The following is a 21,650-nucleotide window of genomic DNA, read 5'->3' as shown; positions in this document are numbered from 1 at the left end:
TCTTAGCTTCAGTAGTTCTATAGGCATGGAAAAGTGTGTGTGTGTGTGTGTGTGTGTGTGTGTGTGTGTGTGTGTGTGTGTGTGTGTGTGTGTGTGTGTGTGTGTGTGTGTGTGTGTGTGTGTGTATGTGTGTGATGTGTGTGTGTGTATGTGTGTGTGCGTACATGTGTGTGTGTGTGTGTGTGTGTGTGTGTGTGTGTGTGTGTGTGTGTGTGTGTGTGTGTGTGTGTGATGTGGCTTTCGATCACAAAACTTACACTCAAAACCTACTGAGTAGATTAGGCTGAAATTTGGTGGGAATGTTCTTAGGCGTGTTTATATTAAGAATTGTTCATGACATAATGATCACATCAGTGATATGCAAAGTAGGTTTAAAAATTTGCCTTTTTGGTAAAAAATCTATAATTCCAAAATTGCTGAATAGAATGAGCTGAAATAAATTTAATGAGGATGCATCTGAGGATGTGTAGATGAAAGTGAACTCACAACATGATCCCATCAGCAAAACGCAAATTAGGTCTAAAAAATCTCAATTTGATCAAAAACTTAAATCTTGAAAACTACGTAGTAGGGAATGGGGGTGAAACTTGGTGGCGATGTTTCTGCATGAAGGTTTTGTTCTGCAGTTATTTTTGAAAACATGTTGACAGAATTGGCCCTAGCAACCATGACCACACCTTTAGCAACAGTGAAATGATGGTGTATATTAAAGGATAACAACAGGAATGGGTAGGTAAATGATTAAAGATTAAAAAAAATGTATACACATAATTCTAGTAACAAGACCACAACCAAACAAATGGTGGTGTCTATCGCAAAGATAACAACAGTAATTAATAGACAAGTGAATCAACACTCAATACCTAGCAACAAGACCACGTCCACAGCAAGAGCCAAATGATGGTGCATATCACCAAGATAACAACAGGTATGGTGACATGCAGTCAAGTGCATAAACATCCAAATGTACAGTTGTGTTTAATAGCACGCCATTGACATTTAAAAACGATTGTAGTTAGATTTCAAGGTTGGTTATTCAGGTTTTATTGCAAAGGTACTCCTGCCAACTGTTGCTCTTTGACATTATGTACTGTAGTTGTAGACTAAGTGTATCATGTCATCATTTATTTAGACAGTTTTAATACTCCTGGGTTGGTATTAAAGATTTTACAGGGATATATGCTTTGAATGGAGTCAATTCTCCAGGCAATCTACTGGTATTAATGTTCTTATGGAATATATGTTTTGTATAAATTCTACCCACTAGTCAGTATCTCATTAATGTTTCAACAGACAAGTGCTGTGAATTGTTCAACTTTCTAAATGTATAGTTCTGTATTTCCTGACTTATCCCATAAATGTCAAACAGCTACATTTTAACATTCTTTACAATGAGTCTGGGATTTGTGGTACACAAGGTATACAACATACTATGCCATGCACGAGCCAAGTTAAACAAAAAATATGGAATATAAACTCTGGTTATTCTACGTCTATGTCTTGACAACCACAGATAAGTGTTACTTATCTTTGTGAAAACACATGTTAATGTCACTGGGTCTGCTGTGTTCCAAATACGACACAAAACGTTCAAAATTGCAATTACTTTCTCCAATTTTTCTTTCATATTGTTGACGCTGGTATATTGTTAATTGTATTCACCAATATTTTTCTTCATTCATCCAGAAATACCGGTACTTGTGACCTGAGGGTTGTCACTAGCATTACTCGTCTATCGACTTATAGTGACAAAGGCCCCGTAAGTCACTCATATTTTCCTTGGCTGAATGAAGAAAAATAACGAGGAATAACATCTAATTATCTATTGTACTGTAGCAAAATAAAAGGGTTTAGTCGCTGTTTAGAAAAAAAAAATGATTTATATGAAAAGTATTATATTATTATGTATAAATGATCATCTTAAAACTTGAAGGATCAACTGTTTAGAATTGTGAGGTGTTTCCATGTTTCTTAGACACTAGGTATTTCTCACATAGGTATCTGATATGGTGTGTTATTTGTATTATTAGAGTAGAGCCAGACAAAATGATTACAGTGATGGGTACTATATTATGTCAGGAAAATTATCTCAAGAAATTCACTCAAAATTTATCTCTGGTCTATATGGACTATAGTTTTGAATTGATGCATTGTAATTCATACAATATTGTATGGTATTCAATTTTACACAGTCTGACTTTTAATGTGTGGGTCAGTTGATTGTCAAAATAAACAAAAATCTCTCTGAAACATACCAGGTTTTAGTACAACTGGATACTGAGATAGTTAAGTAATGCTTTAGGCATCACAAATTGTATGTGTCACTGTGTACATGTATGTGCAGACATCTGTGTGTGTGTGTGTGTGTGTGTGTGTGTGTGTGTGTGTGTGTGTGTGTGTGTGTGTAAATGACAAAAACTGCCATACCAATTGCCTTCAGAATTGGTGGGGATATTACTTTGGGTGTCTAGATGGGAAATTGTTCAAATCATAATAATTGCAGTACATCCATGTACTACATGTAAATGTATGTGATTTAAGGGCAAAAATGTGATTTTCTTTTGACAAATAACTTCCAGTTTCATGCATTAATGATTGTTTATTGTTATTGATGTCATGAAATCATTAAAACTGTTATGAGGCAATGCACAAGTACTTGTTCATGGCACCAAGATTAATCCCTAAGGGATAGCCAATGTTTGTAAACTCATACTCTGTGATCACATGCTTTCATTGACAAAAAAATAATAGTTCCATCATTTGCATATCATTTGCATGCAAGTATGCAATAATGCAGTGCAGTGAAAATACCATTGGTATGCATGTGTGCCCGTGCAGGTAATCACTTGAATATAATGTAATACTAATAATGTGTTATACATGTATGCTCCATTGAGAGGTCATGGAATTTCAAACTTCTACAAGTAGTGTAATTTCCTTGTGGGAATTCCATGAAAATTAAATTTTGTATTATGACATTGTCTGCAATAAAATTAGTTGTGAGAATTTTCATTATCTTAGAAGCCGATGTGATGTGATGTTACAACAGACAAACATAATAAATACTGTATCTGTAGTCTACAAAATATACAAATGAACACTCCATGACAATAGATGTCACACAAAAACTATCAAAAATGACTAATAGTGTACATGTATACATGTATTAACCAGAATACAGACATGTTATTAATTTGAAAATGTCAACTTAGTGTCGGATTTAGAAGTCACAAGGGTACTTTCAATCACCCATGAAGTCGTGTTTCAATGACTAATAGTAATTGACTAGTTTATTACTCCCATGTATCATATGGTAGACATGACGTAAAGTTGATCTGATGAAAACAGGTGTATTCAACTCATGTCAAAATAGATGATCATTGTACATTGTGAAAATGTACAATAATTGTATTAAGATTTAGTAAGTACTCTTCAAGTGTGTGTGTATGTACATGTACATGTACGTGTGTGTCTGTGTCTATGTGTATTTGTGTCTGTGTCTATGTGTATGTGTTTGTGTATGTGTTTGTACTTGTATATGTGTGCATTTGTGTATATCGCGCGTGTGTGTGTGTGTGTGTGTGTGTGTGTGTGTGCACATTGAACAATTCTTCAAACTAATTGAAAATGGAAATTGTTCAAAACAGAAAAGTTGGCATTTATGTATTAAAATAAGGATAAAAATGTGTTTTTTGGTACTTTTTTGGCAGAATATATTGATATTTTGCGAGAACGTTTCTGATATTTTAAGATGGAGAAAAGAGTTTACAGCAAATCTATTCTGATGTATACAAATTTGGTTTTCATTGGATTAAAGCATTCACATTGCAAACTCTATCCTCCTACCCGGTCCCCAATTATACAGCTGGGTTGACTGAGGCACAGTTGTGATTCAAATCTTGGCCAAGGACTTTAGCCACTCAGAAACAAATGGTAGCGATGGGGCTCGAACCTGCAACCTGTAGATTCCATGCCAACCACTCTAACCATTGGTCTACCATCACTCCTCAACCTGCAACCTGTAGATTCCATGCCAACCACTCTAACCATTGGTCTACCATCACTCCTCAACCTGCAACCTGTAGATTCCATGCCAACCACTCTAACCATTGGTTTACCATCACTCCTCAACCTGCAACCTGTAGATTCCATGCCGTCCACTTTAACCATTGGTCTGTCATGACTCCTCAAGTAACAAGTATAAGATTTAATGTCTACAATCTCCATTATGTGATTCAACCATCACCACTTCACAGTATTAAAATCAAAATAGACCACTTTGTTATAATTGTAATATTTCTATTCTAGGTCCAACGTAGTGACGCCAGTCATTGATGTCATTAGTGATGATACATTTGCATATCAACATGGTAACGATGTCCAAGTTGGTGGTTTTAGCTGGTCTCTGTTTTTCAACTGGCATCCTGTACCCAAAAGAGAGCTGCAAAGACTCAAGGGAGATCATACTGTACCAGTCAGGTAATGTGGTAATATTGAAAATTTTTACTGACACCAAAATTACAGGGTTCAAGCCCAAGTCAGAGTCTGCACCCAGTGACGATCCTTCCTTGCCAGACAAACTCAATGAATTTTATACGCATTTTGATCAACCCCTGGGCACACTACAATGTGATCAATATCGATAGGTCTATCTCAACCATTGGAGGTATCACATGAGGACACTCATCACGTTCTATCCAAGCTGAAAGTGAAGAAGTTGCCAGTCCCTGATGGGATTAGTCCCTGTCTTATGCGATTATGCAGGTATGAATAGTACAGTGAGCAGTACTGTTTTATCAAATCAGGTTCTAATCACACATTGTTTAGTTTTTATCCAACTGCAGTCCACACTCTTAATGAATCAATTTAAGTTCTCTGTTAACGCATCAATCTCGTGTTAGGAGTCCACTATAGAATACTGTTTTTGTAAATTTTTCATTACACACAAAATCAATACACATTTCATTATATATGCACCAGTATATATATGACAATTTTTAAATCAAATGTAATTTTTCTGTTGTGCTACCCTCGTGTGTCAGCCATTATTATTATTATCATTATTATTTTACTTTATTATCTTAATTTGTCATTATTTATCGTTCTGTATATGTTAATTGGCCTTTGTGTTTTGCTCTCACTTTGATGTACCTTGTTTTCTGTATACTGTGTATTGTTTTGATTTTGTAGCCAAGACACATTAAGAATACCATTTTAAGATCAAAATCAACCTCTAGTGGCAAAAGAGAAGCTGTAGATTAGCCCAGAATCACATGACCTTACAGAATTACATGATACCAGCACAGGATTACATGACATCAACATACCATTACATGACATCAGCACAGAATCATGTGACATCATAGAATTACATGATATAGCACAGAATTTATTTGTACACAAAACACTATATACATACAAATTTTGGATAAAAAGTTGAAATGGCCATTTTGTATTTATTTTGGATGTTTAATTTATAAAACAATTTTATCATGGTTTCCTACTTGAAAAACCAAATGAGTGTGAAACAACATTGACAAGTCTGTGTTTGAAACTCAATACATTGTAAAATGTGAATAGAGGGACATGTTCTTGTTATGATATTAGTACTCACCCTAAACAAAATAAAGGGACCCTGACATTTGAAAATCGTCCCCCAAATGAATTTGATGTAAAAATGGCATTGTGACAGCCAACCAAACTGTGATTTAGCAGACCAACAATTATACTACAACAAAATGACATGCTTACTTACTGTTACTGTTACTGTTACTGTTAGAGATTAGTCAGACAAGCATTTCATATAATGATTACTATATATTTTAGGTTTTAGTCATCAAATCAACTACTTCATGTTGAATGCTCCAGTCAAGTACTCAAAAAGCTAAGTACTAGGAGCACTAAAAAAACTGAGTGTTTGGGGGCTAAGAATAATATTGAACAAGTATAAGTTATATATCAGCATGCAATCCTTGGCAAAATGATTATGTAGCTACATGTATGAAATTTGGTTGGCTGTGAAAGATCCATATGCTGTTTAATACAACAAACACAAACTATGGATTGTGTTATTGAAATCAGAGTATGAAATGAAAACTTTACAATAGAAAGAACAAAATCAATTGTACAGCTTATCAACAGACAGCTGAATACATAAATTAGTAAAGAAAAGGTATATACATGTCTAAGTACCACGTCAGTGGCCTAGATAACCATCAGTATGGTAGTTCACATCTAAGTACCACGTCAGTGGCCTAGATAGCCATCAGTATGGTAGTTCACGTCTAAGTACCAGGTCAGTGGCCTAGATAGCCATCAGTATGGTAGTTCACGTCTAAGTACCACGTCAGTGGCCTAGATAGCCATCAGTATGGTAGTTCACGTCTAAGTACCAGGTCAGTGGCCTAGATAGCCATCAGTATGGTAGTTCACGTCTAAGTACCAGGTCAGTGGCCTAAATAGCCATCAATATGGTAGTTCACGTCTAAGTACCACGTCAGTGGCCTAGATAGCCATCAGTATGGTAGTTCACGTCTAAGTACCACGTCAGTGGCCTAAATAGCCATCAGTATGGTAGTTCACGTCTAAGTACCACGTCAGTGGCCTAAATAGCCATCAGTATGGTAGTTCACGTTTAAGTACCACGTCAGTGGCCTAGATAGCCATCAGTATGGTAGTTCACGTCTAAGTACCAGGTCAGTGGCCTAGATAACCATCAGTATGGTAGTTCACGTCTAAGTACCATGTCAGTGGCCTAGATAGCCATCAGTATGGTAGTTCACGTCTAAGTACCAGGTCAGTGGCCTAGATAACCATCAGTATGGTAGTTCACGTTTAAGTACCACGTCAGTGGCCTAGATAGCCATCAGTATGGTAGTTCACGTCTAAGTACCAGGTCAGTGGCCTAGATAGCCATCAGTATGGTAGTTCACGTCTAAGTACCACGTCAGTGGCCTAGATAGCCATCAGTATGGTAGTTCACGTCTAAGTACCACGTCAGTGGCCTAGATAGCCATCAGTATGGTAGTTCACGTCTAAGTACCACGTCAGTGGCCTAGATAACCATCGGTATGGTAGTTCACGTCTAAGTACCACGTCAGTGGCCTAGATAGCCATCAGTATGGTAGTTCACGTCTATGTACCACGTCAGTGGCCTAGATAGCCATCAGTATGGTAGTTCACGTCTAAGTACCACGTCAGTGGCCTAGATAACCATCGGTATGGTAGTTCACGTCTAAGTACCACGTCAGTGGCCTAGATAACCATCGGTATGGTAGTTCACGTCTAAGTACCACATCAGTGGCCTAGATAGCCATCAGTATGGAACCTCAAATTTGATGATAAGTAAGAGTTTTTCAAAGGTCTGACACATGTCCAGGCACTATAGTTTACAGCCATAAATGGAAGTTGTAGATATTTGATAATAAGGAAAGGTCTGACACACACACACACACACGTCCAGGCACTACAGTTTATGGCCTTAAATAGAAGTTGTACATATTTGATAAGGAAAGGTCTGACACACACGTCCAGGCACTACAGTTTATGGCCATAAATGGAAGTTGTAGATATTTGATAATAAGGAAAGGTCTGACACACACACACACACACGTCCAGGCACTACAGTTTACAGCCATAAATGGAAGTTGTACATATTTGATAAGGAAAGGTCTGACACACACGTCCAGGCACTACAGTTTATGGCCATAAATGGAAGTTGTACATATTTGATAATAAGGAAAGGTCTGACACACACACACACACACGTCCAGGCACTACAGTTTATGGCCATAAATGGAAGTTGTACATATTTGATAATAAGGAAAGGTCTGACACACACACACACACACGTCCAGGCACTACAGTTTACAGCCATAAATGGAAGTTGTACATATTTGATAAGGAAAGGTCTGACACACACGTCCAGGCACTACAGTTTATGGCCATAAATGGAAGTTGTACATATTTGATAATAAGGAAAGGTCTGACACACACACACACACACACGTCCAGGCACTACAGTTTATGGCCATAAATGGAAGTTGTACATATTTGATAATAAGGAAAGGTCTGACACACATACACACACACGTCCAGGCACTACAGTTTATGGCCATAAATGGAAGTTGTGCATATTTGATAATAAGGAAAGGTCTGACACACACACACACGTCCAGGCACTACAGTTTATGGCCATAAATGGAAGTTGTGCATATTTGATAAGGAAAGGTCTGACACACACGTCCAGGCACTACAGTTTATGGCCTTAAATGGAAGTTGTACATATTTGATAATAAGGAAAGGTCTGACACACACGTCCAGGCACTACAGTTTATGGCCTTAAATGGAAGTTGTACATATTTGATAATAAGGAAAGGTCTGACCATTAGGGTCTGACACACGTCCAGTCACTATGTAAAGTTAATGACCTAGTTTAAGGTCATCAATCGCTCCAAAATTAAAACTCTTAAATAACTGCCTTGATTAACATGATCTGATATTATACAGTAACTGTAATTTTAGTGTGTATTTTGTGCACTGACTTCAGCTGACTTTATTGTGGACTTCAATTTCAAACTCTTGATACATGTATAGTAGACATAGGAATGAGAACAGACAATGTGGTACATTTCTTACTAATACCACAGCTCCAATTGTGGTACATTTCTTTCTAATACCACAGCTCCAATTGTGGTACATTTCGTACTAATACCACAGCTCCAATTGTGGTACATTCCTTACTAATACCACAGCTCCAGTTGTGTCACATTCCTTACTAATACCACAGCTCCATTTGTGGTACATTTCTTTCTAATACCACAGCACCATTTGTGGTACATTTCTTACTAATACCACAGCTCCATTTATGGCACATTTCTTACTAATACCACAGCTCCATTTGTGGTACATTTCTTTCTAATACCACAGCTCCATTTGTGGCACATTTCTTACTAATGCCATAGCTACATTTGTGTTGTATTTCTTACTAATACCAGAGCTACACTTGTGTTGTATTTCTTCCAAATACGAGAGCTACATTTGTGGTACACTTCTTCCAAATACCAGAGCTACATTTGTGTTGTATTTCTTCCTAATACCAGAGCTACATTTGTGTTATATTTCTTCCCAGTAACAGAGCTCCATTTGTGTTATATTTCTTACTAATACCACAGCTCCATTTGTGGTAATTATTGAGGTTATTTGGCAATGTTCATTGTACACTTATATCTCCATCCCTTATTTTCATGTATACACTTGCATTCAGATTCAAACAGATCACAACCTGGTATTAACAGAAACAATCACATGTATCTTGTATACTACTGACCCTTGACTTGACTGTAGGGAAGTATTTAGTTAATGTTAGAAAATTAAATGAATGAAGTATTAAATATGAATTTCACAAAAATCTCTATTTTCACAGATCACCAACAATGGCTGGTGGTTTATTTGCTATTGATAAATCCTATTTTGAAGAGTTGGGTACATATGACCCAGGTTTTGATATCTGGGGTGGAGAAAATCTAGAACTTTCATTCAAGGTAGGTTGAAACACATGGTACTCCTGCCCCAGAATTTGATATTAAGGGAGGGATGGAGTAAGTGTTGAACAAGGGAGATTTGAAATCTGGGAAGGAAAATGGTAATATGGTAGGCAGACAGATTCATCACTGCAGTCCTCTTTCTTTCCTTTGATAATGAATATAAACATGTTGATCAAAAGTAGAAGGTAGAATGAGTCAACAATTAATTCACAACTCAAGATGTGATTTCGAGTTTTCTGTGCAAGTTGAGTTAGCCCAGAGACTTTGTTTTCTTGGCTATCTTGGCTTTCTGTCAAGCCAAAAAGTATGTCATGCCAAATATCCAAGGATCAGGGCTACAGTTGAATGTTTGAGTTGACGATGAATGCATTATTCATATTTTGTCACTGATCTATCTGTATTACCCATCAGTCTTGGCATTTCGTCACAGTATGTGTTTCCAAAACTAGGATGTCCTACTGAACAATATACTGTATACCAGTAGATGCTAACTTTTTAGTTTTACCTTTCAGATATGGATGTGTGGTGGCATCCTGGAGACAGTCCCTTGCTCACACGTTGGACATGTTTTCCGTAAAAAATCACCATATCACTTTCCTCCTGGAACTAACTATGTCAACAAAAATAACAAAAGACTAGCAGAGGTGTGGTTGGATGAATACAAAAATTTCTATTATCGTCTGCAACCAGTTGTAGCAAACACAGATCCTGGCGACCTGTCTGACAGATTTGCATTACGTAACAGACTTAGTTGTAAAACTTTTAAGTGGTATTTAGAAAATATTTATCCGGAGTCCTCCTGGCCAGTCAGTTTTATAACTATGGGAGAGGTGAGTTTTAGTCAATGTCTATGTTTCATTACTAAGCTTCTGTGACTGGAACTATGGAACTATTCTCATGTCAATTTTTGTTCTTTTTATCAATATGTGTATCATACATACATGTACCAAAGCATATATGAGTGATTAATGATCAAACCCTGTCAACCTCCCCGGCAGAAATTTATAACTTACTGACATATGGACACATGGTCTGGGATTTTTATTACTACTGCATACTTGTACACTTGAACTTAAAGTGTATATACATCACCCTTGACAGATTAGTACACATGTAGATGTGTAATTCGGCAAATAACAACGTTTTCAGTAAATGTTTTCAACAACACCCAACAAAAAATGAAGGGAAAATAGCTAATATTTAGAGCTATTGGGGTGTTTAAATTTTTACCACCCAACAGTTATTACATGTGGATCTTTCTACACAATCATTTACCCATTCTTGCAAGCTAGAAGATATTTTTCTGGAGACACAATTGAAAATAATACTGTGACTAAAAATGACCATTTAGGCTGTATTTAGTATTGGTATATTAACTATTTCATGAGTAATGACATCACAGTGATTCAACCAATTAATGACCTTCTCATGCAATATGGTATAGTTTCAAATATTAATTGTGGCGTGTATGTAACATTCGTAAATGTAAGATTGTGTATTGCGATCACTTGTCCATCAGGTTAGGAATGTCGAAACCAATATGTGCCTGGATACAATGATGAAGGAATCCAACAACAGGGTAGGAATGTTTGGTTGCCATGGACAAGGAGGAAACCAGGTAGGATGTGATCTCATGGATACAGTAAATACTTGTGGATCCTGATGTAATTATGAAAATAACATTTACCAATTGAAGTGAGATTCATCTCCCCATCCTAACAACAAAGAATTGAGATGAACTTCATGAAATATGATGATGAATGACAGTTATTTACTATCTTCTATTTAAAAAAAACCCAAAAAAAACAACCAATGCACTGCTTTTTACAAATCTAAAAATGAAGATACAGGGCTAAACTACAAAATGTAATGACTAAAATAAAGATGGAAAATTACAAAATAACATTGAATTTCCTAAACTGATATTGAATAGGGAAAAGTTAATCTTGTTTGTAAAAACTCCTCCATGGTTATACTATGTAATGATCATAATGTTACCACTCAAAGTCATGCGTACAAGTCATGTGCACAAGTCACTTTTACTAGTCATGTGTACAAGTCACATGTTTGTACAAATCACTTGTACATGCCATGTGTGCAAGTAACATGTTTATACAAATCATGTGTGCAAGTCACGTGTGCAAGTCATGTGTACAAGTAACATGTTTGTTTGTACAAATCATGTGTGCAAGTCACATGTACAAGTCACATGTGCAAGTCATGTGTGCAAGTAACATGTTTGTTTGTACAAATCATGTGTACAAGTTACATGTACAAGTCACGTGTGCAAGTCATGTGTGCAAGTAACATGTTTGTTTGTACAAATCATGTGTACAAGTTACATGTACAAGTCACGTGTGCAAGTCACATGTACAAGTCACGTGTACAAGTCATGTGTACAAGTCATGTGTACAAGTCATGTGTACAAGTCACGTGTACAAGTCATGTTTACAAGTCACGATTACAAATCATGTGTACAAGTCACGTGTACAAGTCACGTGTACAAGTCATGTGTACAAGTCACGTGTACAAGTCATGTGTACAAGTCATGTGTACAAGTCACATGTACAAGTCATGTGTACAAGTCACGTGTACAAGTCACGTTTACAAGTCACGATTACAAATCATGTGTACAAGTCACGTGTACAAGTCACGTGTACAAGTCACATGTACAATAGCGTAAAATCCAGTTGTGTTGCTATTTTGTTCTCACTTTTCCCAATACCACACCATGCATTTTGCTATAAAGGTTGTATAGTCAAACCTAAAAATTAGATTACAATTTCCTGCAGCAGTGTTCTGTGTATGTGGTAATTAGCCCCACAATTTGTACAGTGTTTTCTTTATTATAACAATAGGTCATTAGCAAAATGCCAGGTGTGGTAGCAAAATGCCAGGTGTGGTAGCAAAATGCCAGGCGTGGTAGCAAAATGCCAGGTGTGGTAGCAAAATGCCAGGTGTGGTAGCAAAATGCCAGGTGTGGTAGCAAAATGCCAGGCGTGGTAGCAAAATGCCAGGCGTGGTAGCAAAATGCCAGGCGTGGTAGCAAAATGCCAGGTGTGGTAGCAAAATGCCAGGCGTGGTAGCAAAATGCCAGGTGTGGTAGCAAAATGCCAGGTGTGGTAGCAAAATGCCAGCCAAGTGTGGTAGGGGAAACGAGAGAGCCAATTCCCAATATGACTAGATTCTAGGCTATGCATACATGGATGATGTAAGGATATTATAACATGATGTAAGGATATTATAGCATGATGTAAGGATATTATAGCATGATGTAATGATATTATAACATGATGTAAGGATATTATAACATGATGTAAGGATATTATAACATGATGTAAGGATATTATTATAACATGATGTAAGGATATTATAACATGATGTAAAGATATTATTATAACATGATGTAAGGATATTATAACATGATGTAAAGATATTATTATAACATGATGTAAGGATATTATTATAACATGATGTAAAGATATTATAACATGATGTAAGGATATTATAACATGATGTAAGGATATTATAACATGATGTAAGGATATTATTATAACATGATGTAAGGATATTATTATAACATGATGTAAGGATATTATAACATGATGTAAGGATATTATAACATGATGTAAGGATATTATTATAACATGATGTAAGGATATTATAACATGATGTAAAGATATTATTATAACATGATGTAAAGATATTATAACATGATGTAAGGATATTATAACATGATGTAAGGATATTATAACATGATGTAAGGATATTATAACATGATATAAAGATATTATTATAACATGATGTAAAGATAATATAACATGATGTAAAGATATTATAACATGATGTAAGGATATTATAAGTTATAATATCCTTACATCATGTTATAATATCTTTACATCATGTTATATTATCTTTACATCATGTTATAATAATATCTTTATATCATGTTATAATATCCTTACATCATGTTATAATAACATGATGTAAGGATATTATTATAACATGATGTAAAGATATTATAGCATGATGTAATGATATTATAACATGATGTAAGGATATTATAACATGAAGTAAAGATATTATAACATGATGTAAGGATATTATAACATGATGTAATGATATTATAGCATGATGTAATGATATTATAACATGATGTAAGGATATTATTATAACATGATGTAAAGATATTATAACATGATGTAAGGATATTATAACATGATGTAAGGATATTATAACATGATGTAAGGATATTATAGCATGATGTAATGATATTATAACATGATGTAAGGATATTATTATAACATGATGTAAAGATATTATTATAACATGATGTAAGGATGTTATAACATGATGTAAGGATATTATAACATGATGTAAAGATATTATAACATGATGTAAAGATATTATAACATGATGTAAGGATATTATAACATGATGTAAGGATATTATAACATGATGTAATGATATTATAACATGATGTAAGGATATTATAACATGATGTAAGGATATTATAACATGATGTTGAATCTGGAGAAGGATGATATAGATGAGCATTGGCAAATTAGTAACAAAATAACTCTGTTCTTTACTTAGATCTGGGCATATACCCAAAACAAAGAACTCAAACATGATGAGATTTGTCTAGATTTGGCAAACCATCGAGGTCCAGTCATGATGTTACCATGTCATGGTCAAGGTGGCAATCAACAATGGTTATATGACAGTGATGTAAGTTTAACAACTGTTTATTAGCAATAAACTTTTCAATCTCAACACTTACTGTGAATACAAATATTAAAAATTAAACAATTTGGCAATTGAATCTTTTTTGCAGATATCTCATCAGCATTGTCAGAGATAATACTACAACAGCCACAGATATTTTGTATTTAAAGTAGTTTTGAACTCAGAGCATATTTTCCTAGACTAGTATATGTTGGCTAAAACACCCAGTCTTCTTCAGCTTTTATTGTATAAAATTCAAGCCTACGTTATTAATGCATAATTTATAACTTGATAAGAACTGAAGGTAGGCTGTGTGATTTAGCTGAGATATACTACATTTGTAGGTAAATTATTTACAATCTGAGTTTGGAACTACTACAAAATATAATTCCAGATGAAGGAAACGGTGTTTTTTGTTGTAGGCCAACTTGTGTCTCACTGGAAACCAGAATCTATAAACAGTCATTGTTACACTAGTAATACACTGCCTGGGTTGTTTTAAGACAAAATAGACTTGTGACTGTCCCAAGGTTCCATTAGAATACTTCAGTGGATACTTTATTGTAACAGAATCTGTGACACGTTAGTTTAGTACCAGTGTGGCAAACTTAAGGTATTTGTTTTCTGCAGCTGTACTTTAACTTTTACGAATGAAGTACTACAAATGTGAAATCGTAATTTTCATCACTGAGAGATTTCTCTGTGCAAAGTGTGAGACAAGCACGAAGAATATGATAGGATTTATCTAGTCTTCAGAAATAATTTAGGTTGTAATTTCATATGAAATATAAAAGTACCAATGTTGTCATATTGCGGCACTTGAAGTTAGAGAGATACTCAGCTGTTTGTACACATTTCAAAGTTTAGGAAAAACATAGTGAAAAAGAATTTCCACCGTCCAAAAAAGAACAAGTTATAAGCTGATGTGAAGGAATAAATTGTACCTATATTAAAGCACAAATTGAATGTTTAGTTACAACCTGTTTGTATGCCATATATGATATAACCAAACCCTACTTGTTACCCTTGTCAATTCACTCTTCACATTTATGTTAAAATAGGACAAGGTTTAAAATATTCAACAAGGACAGATTTGTTATTTAAAGGGACAATGAAAGCATATGCAAAATCCCTACACATTCATGTAGCAACCATATGATGCCCAGTTATAACATACATTGTATCTACCATGTGGAAGCTTTCCATAAACCTGTGATGCACTGATACTTATGTTCACTTTGATGAAATGCTTTTCAGTCAAACAGACTGTGTTGACATTCAAACTCCATAGTTATTGCAACAGAGACGATATTACTTATCAACCATTTAAAAGTATGCCTTCAAAGCTAGATTTAACACAGCATTTATTGACAGCAAATCCTGACCTTGAATACTATACCTTTAACTTTGTTTCCATGTTGCTATTCACAGACTAAGCACCAGTTGAATTTTTACTCCATAAAAGTATCGCTATAAATAATAACTGTAGCTTCTAGAATGACCAACAATGTCTGTTATATACACTACCCCATACATTACTGTAGTAGGAGTTTACAGTGCTTATGAAAATAGTTTAAAAACCCCAAAATGTTAACATTGAAAACTGAAGGTATTATTTTACTTTTTGTGTGTTAGGGACAAAAATTGACTTCACTATACATTGTGTAAACTTGCTAACCATAAACCCATGTTCATCTTGGGACATTTCATTTGTTAGAGGAGGTAGAATCTAACTGTGTTCCTTTTTCATGTTGCTGGATTCATAGCCTGGCTCAAAGTGGCATTCCTAAATTTTTGTGCCAGTAAATCTACTTTTATAGTTTGTTATGCTGCTTTCATTAGCTGTCTGCAATTATGTTTCTGAATGACTGAAGTCTTTGGCCAAAATTTGAACTACAATGGTGTCCCTGTCACCTCAGCTGTGAAATTAGTAAGATAGAGGCTGCTATATGAATGCTTTAATCCTATGTATTTACAGCAGTCACAATTAATTGTATTCTCCCCAGAGAGTTGTGAAAGTTATATAAGACCATTGTGCCACTATTGGTCTGTGCCAGGGGGTAATAATTGTACAACACTATAATCACAACATTTACACTTTGAGTTGTAACTCTGTCTCTATACAACAGCACTCACCTATTTTGGTCCTCACTTTCAAACAGTGCTCCTTGTGGCTAAATCATGAAATCTTTTATCATTCCAATAACTGGAGTATTGCGTATATATTGTAAAGTGTAATGCTATGATCATGGCATTCATTGTAGAAAGATGGACTAAAATTGTGTACTGCCATTGTTTGTTATTTCAGACCAAAGAATTAAAACATACAAATGGTATGTGTTTAGAGAGACCAGATGCCAAACAACGAGATATGCCAGCAGTTAAACCATGCAATGGTGGTCATGGTCAGCAATGGACTATGGTTAATATGAGCTTGATGGATCCAGTAATCAAAAGTTAATAATATGTAACCATGACAACGGTACATGCTTTGCCCTTCAAAGCTCTTAGATTCACTTACAACTTACAGACATACTTTTGATTTGTGAGCAATATCATTTCCTAAATTGTATGATTTTAAGAAAAAATATTGTTTTAGTTTATTTTATGATGAGTAGTTTATGCAATAAGGAATGTTGATGTTTGATCTCGTCAAATGACTAGATGAGAATTGTATATTCTGAATCATATTGAATCAAGTAGATATACATGTACACCATCGGATTTGAATCTGATGGAGAAGCAGGCTTAAAGTTCAAAGGTCGTCTGACATGTATGTCCATATGATGTGCTTTTTCTTTGTTGACAAATTCAATGCATCGATTCTTGATGCTCAAACATTGTTTCAACCATTACATTGAATTTGGCTCATTTGGATGATGGGGTAAAAGTCTCCTGTTCATCATATACATTTCTGTTCTGAAATTGAGTTTTGTTTGCATGTCTATAGTTTCTTGCATGAGTGAAACAGACAACTGATGTGCTGTATATTTCTGCTGAAAATAAATTAGCAGTCTTAGAATGGATACAGTGCCAGGTAGTGTGCCCTCTGGTGAATGTCAGAAATTGTTGATTTTGGGGCAAAATGATAGAAGCAGGGTTTTCTTGTGAGTCACCCCATAGCAAAGGATAGGGCATCAAACATTTCGATGGATCACAAGATGTTGTTGTTCATCAGTGGCATGTCAAATTAATATAAAGGGAACAATAATCTTTATGCCTGGATATGGGTTTGTGAACTGATGTTGTATGGTGGAAGGGTCTGACTTTAGGAGAGCCTGTAAGCAGTTCTACCAAGGTCCACGAAACCCATATCCTATAGTAAGCCCATAGTAAACGTTTTATCATATATACCCCATGTAGTGGTATGAAAACATTATTTGAATCACATAATCAAATAAATTTGCAGTGAAATATTATTTTATTCACAAAACGTCAAAATAGTGAAGAAATTAACAAAGCCAAATCACTGAGCAAATCGATAAGCGCGCCACTTGCCATATTTGGGCAAAACATGCCGTGATAAGGAAAATTATTGTCTGGTTTCAATGTGCATGCTCTCAATTGAATTGCATTGGAATCAATACTGGGTATATGATAATAGGCCTTATTACCTCACTAACAATACAGTTTACTCTATTTTTTTGTCCATCGCATATTTTGAAATTAGCTCTTTGCAAGAAATGCACAGAGTGTCAAGAACTGTTCTAAAATAGAATAAAGAAGATAAGAGCACATGAAGCCTGCTTTTCAATCAGATTTACTACACACAGTATTCAGACACAACATATAACAGTAACTGATGTGACACTGAAATAGACATTCAAGTGTTTCCTTTAGAATTGCTCAAGTTTTCTTTCTTTTCAATTGTAGATTATTTTTGACCATAACTCAAGATTGTCCTCAGTTAAATAATTTTATATTTACTATCAATATTAATGCTTTGTAAATTCAAATGCAATTCAACAAACAACTCATTCTTATTTCTTATTTATGATGATTTGCCTCATCGGAAACTAAAAAAAAAATTCAACTTTAAAAAAAATGAATGCGTAAAACGATGAATATGGCAATTGTGGTTTTCCATCCTACAAAATGACATTTTGTTTCAATATCTTCAGTGCCTTCACATATAATGAACACATAAAAACAAAGTAATCATCCCCATGTTTGTATGGGGGCAGACTATTACTCTCACACCTGGCCTTAAATGCGTTGTGTATATGTATTTGATAGTGAAAGTATGGCTGTATTTTTTGAGTACACAGAATGTCAGTTGATATGTGATGTCACATGCATATAATGCTAAATCAGTACTACAGTGTCTATAATGTCATGCATATCAAATAGAAAGTGTAAGTTTATATGTACTATTACTATACACAAACTTGATGTATTTCCATACATACACAGCCAAATCTTATCCTGAGATAGCCAACTTAAAGCCTGGGCTTTCAGTCCCAGGTTTTTGTATTCATGTTATCTTTTTAGTGGAGCCGTAAGGATTATGTTTCAGAACCAACTTTTTTCCATCAACAGATTGCTGTTTTTCATAACCAGAATTTATTCCTAATTCAGACTGTTTTTCATAACCAGAATTTATTCCTAATTTAAGACTGTTTTTCACATCTAAATTTGAATCCAAAGCTGAGCTAGGCCTTTGAACTTACAATTGCAATAGTTGGTTTATTTGATTATAGATGTGATCTCAGTGAGTGTCATTGTGTTCATGTATTCTCAATCAATTACACTTGCAGAGTCTGTGACTGATAATCTTTGATGATCTAAATAAACTAGGTATTTTTTATCGGAATCAGAAACAGAAATGCCCTTCTCATCCTACTAGGGAAAATGTCAAACATTTGCAATACACAATATGAACTACATGTAGTTGTATTTTGTTGTACATTGTACAAATTATGTTTACAAAGAATACCTGATGAATGTTTAACTTGAACTACACCAATCAATACTTTCTGTGTAGGAGTGACAAGGAGGTATTATAACTGAAATGATTTTTAGCACAACTGAACTGAGGTTCAGTAGTGCTATAGGGATCGCCCGGTGTCTGTCTGTCTGTCTGTCTGTCTGTCTGTCTGTCTGTCTGTCTGTGGATGTGTGTGTGTGTGTGTGTGTGTGTAAACGACATAAAGTCAAAAACTGCTGGACCGATAGCTTTGATATTTGGTGGTCATGTTACTTCTGGTGTCTAGTTGAGAAATTGTTCAAATGAAAATGACTGCATCAGAGATGTGGGTTTTGGGTCAAAAAATGTGATTTTTGGTCAAAAAACTTAAACTCCAAAAGTACTGTGCAGATTGGCATTAAATTTGGTGGGAACATTCTTAATGGTGAGTAAATTAATATTTGTTCATGACATGATGATTCCCTTAGTAATATGCAAATTAGGGCTATGTATATTGCAAAAATAAGAGGAATAGAAAGACATGAATAAACATTCAAAAAACATATGCAAATGTGCCTAGCAACAAGATCATGCCATAGCAACAGCCAAATGATCACATATATTGCAAAGATAACAACGGGGATTAATAGCATGGACTAGCATATGGATGAACATTTTAAAAAAACTATACAGTTGTGCTACAACGCCATTGGCGGTATTTTTCATACATTAACAGCAGTGACAATCGTAGACTAAAAACTTTGCTGTCATGTGTGGCCTTTTTAAAGGTGCAAGTCAGTAAACGTAAGAAAGCATGGGGTTTGACACGATTATTGTCACAGTGATGTTTTCAACATAGTATTTGAATGGTTGTACCAACCAAGTATTTATCACATTCAAATATATAATGCCATATCTGATAATACCACCACACATGTCTTTAGATGCAATTACCATTCAAAGAGTACTTGTGATGACAAACGTTTTAGTCCATGACTATCATAACTTTCAATACTTTTGAAGGAAGGGCAGTATTCTTAACTGAAAATTAGGAATGTTTCTCATTTTGACCATGTCTAGGAAAAAGAGATGGATTCCTCTTTGTTCTAACTATTTGGATTAGAAATTGAGAGAAGTTGTACAAGGATTAGAATTATTTTAGAACAAATATCGGTGTACAAGGTAACCTGTCTACAGGCATCCATGACACAGATAACACTTGTATAAATATATCCATGTAATCACACACAGTATGTGACATGATGACACCACTCAGAAAGCCATATTGGTTTTTGAAAATGGCCTAGTTTACTTAGTACATAATTGTGTATATTGATAGACAAGTGTTTCAACCATACAGTGTAGAGCAATCTTATATTACCGTTTGATTTGATATGTTTTGCGACTACTACTGGTATAAAGCTGACCCTATGTTTATGGAATCTGTCCAAAGTTTTTGAATGGCGCCCTCTATGGCCAGATAATAAAAAATCACAACATGACTGACCGTGGGGGAATATTATAATTTATTGATGGAATTCTGGACCTGCAATGATACGCAGAGTAAATATATACTGTTCAAAGTATGGTTATGTGTTGAACATGTACACATTAAATCTCAAACACCTTGGATATGTGCTAGAAGTTGCCAAATAATGCTGAAAACCAGGGTCTAGTAGATCTACTGCATTTTCATGTTTCTTTATTATTGCTGATTGAGTGACACGTCATTGTTAAGATGATATGTTGAGAAACATTTGAAAGTGACGCCCTAATACTATTTGATATAACACATGTCTTGAATTGAAGAAGCAAACAATCCATACAGTATATTAAAACAAACTATCAATTCTGGAAATGTGAACAAGTAAAGGAAAAATTTAGAAATATCCCGTTACGTAATCCTGGCAAGGCCTAAATATGTTATCTGAATTATAGGCAAAGTACCCAAGGTCAAAAGGGAGGAAGTAAACTTTGTCTTATTGTCATAAATTAGCATATCAATTTGCATATCACATGATCAGTGACTTCAACTCATTGATTGGTCAAGAACAATACCATTTTATGTAATGTACTATTTTTATTTCATTTTAATCAGATCTTATCGGCCAATCAGATGATGAGACAATGGAAGTGTCATATGTTGGCCATTAAGAATAGCTAACATATATTTTAAATTTATTTGTTTTGTTTTCCAACAATCAGGATGAAGTGAATATGCAAATGACATAAGAAATGTTTCATTGTAGCTTTCGATATATAACAGCTTTAACATTTTACAAAACAAATCTTGGTCTATCAGTTGTTATTATGTGTGTATGGTTGTAAGAATGGCATACCTTGGTCTATCAGTTGTTATTATGTGTATATGGTTGTAAGAATGGCATACCTTAGTCTATGAGTTGTTATTATGTGTGTATGGTTGTAAGAATGGCATACCTTGGTCTATCAGTTGTTATTATGTGTGTATG

General features: G+C 34.9%; 1 protein-coding gene across 1 annotated transcript in view; it reads left to right on the top strand.

Moving 5' to 3' along the window:
• LOC144433848 (polypeptide N-acetylgalactosaminyltransferase 1-like) overlaps window positions 1-21,441 on the top strand; it is a 74,184-nt gene extending 52,743 nt beyond the window's left edge. Inside the window, exons 6-11 of the mRNA XM_078122228.1 lie at window positions 4,309-4,479; window positions 9,425-9,542; window positions 10,058-10,375; window positions 11,065-11,163; window positions 14,142-14,276; window positions 16,582-21,441. Of these exons, the coding sequence (XP_077978354.1) occupies window positions 4,309-4,479; window positions 9,425-9,542; window positions 10,058-10,375; window positions 11,065-11,163; window positions 14,142-14,276; window positions 16,582-16,734 (994 nt within the window). The 3' untranslated portion in view covers window positions 16,735-21,441. The remainder of the gene's footprint in view (window positions 1-4,308; window positions 4,480-9,424; window positions 9,543-10,057; window positions 10,376-11,064; window positions 11,164-14,141; window positions 14,277-16,581) is intronic.
• Window positions 21,442-21,650: the final 209 nt, after the last annotated feature.

This window comes from Glandiceps talaboti, chromosome 4 (genome assembly GCF_964340395.1).
Source record: "Glandiceps talaboti chromosome 4, keGlaTala1.1, whole genome shotgun sequence".
In the NCBI taxonomy this organism is placed as follows: domain Eukaryota; kingdom Metazoa; phylum Hemichordata; class Enteropneusta; family Spengelidae; genus Glandiceps; species Glandiceps talaboti.
The sequence above is the reverse complement of the archived record's forward strand: the minus strand, read 5'-3'. Positions and strand labels throughout refer to the sequence as shown.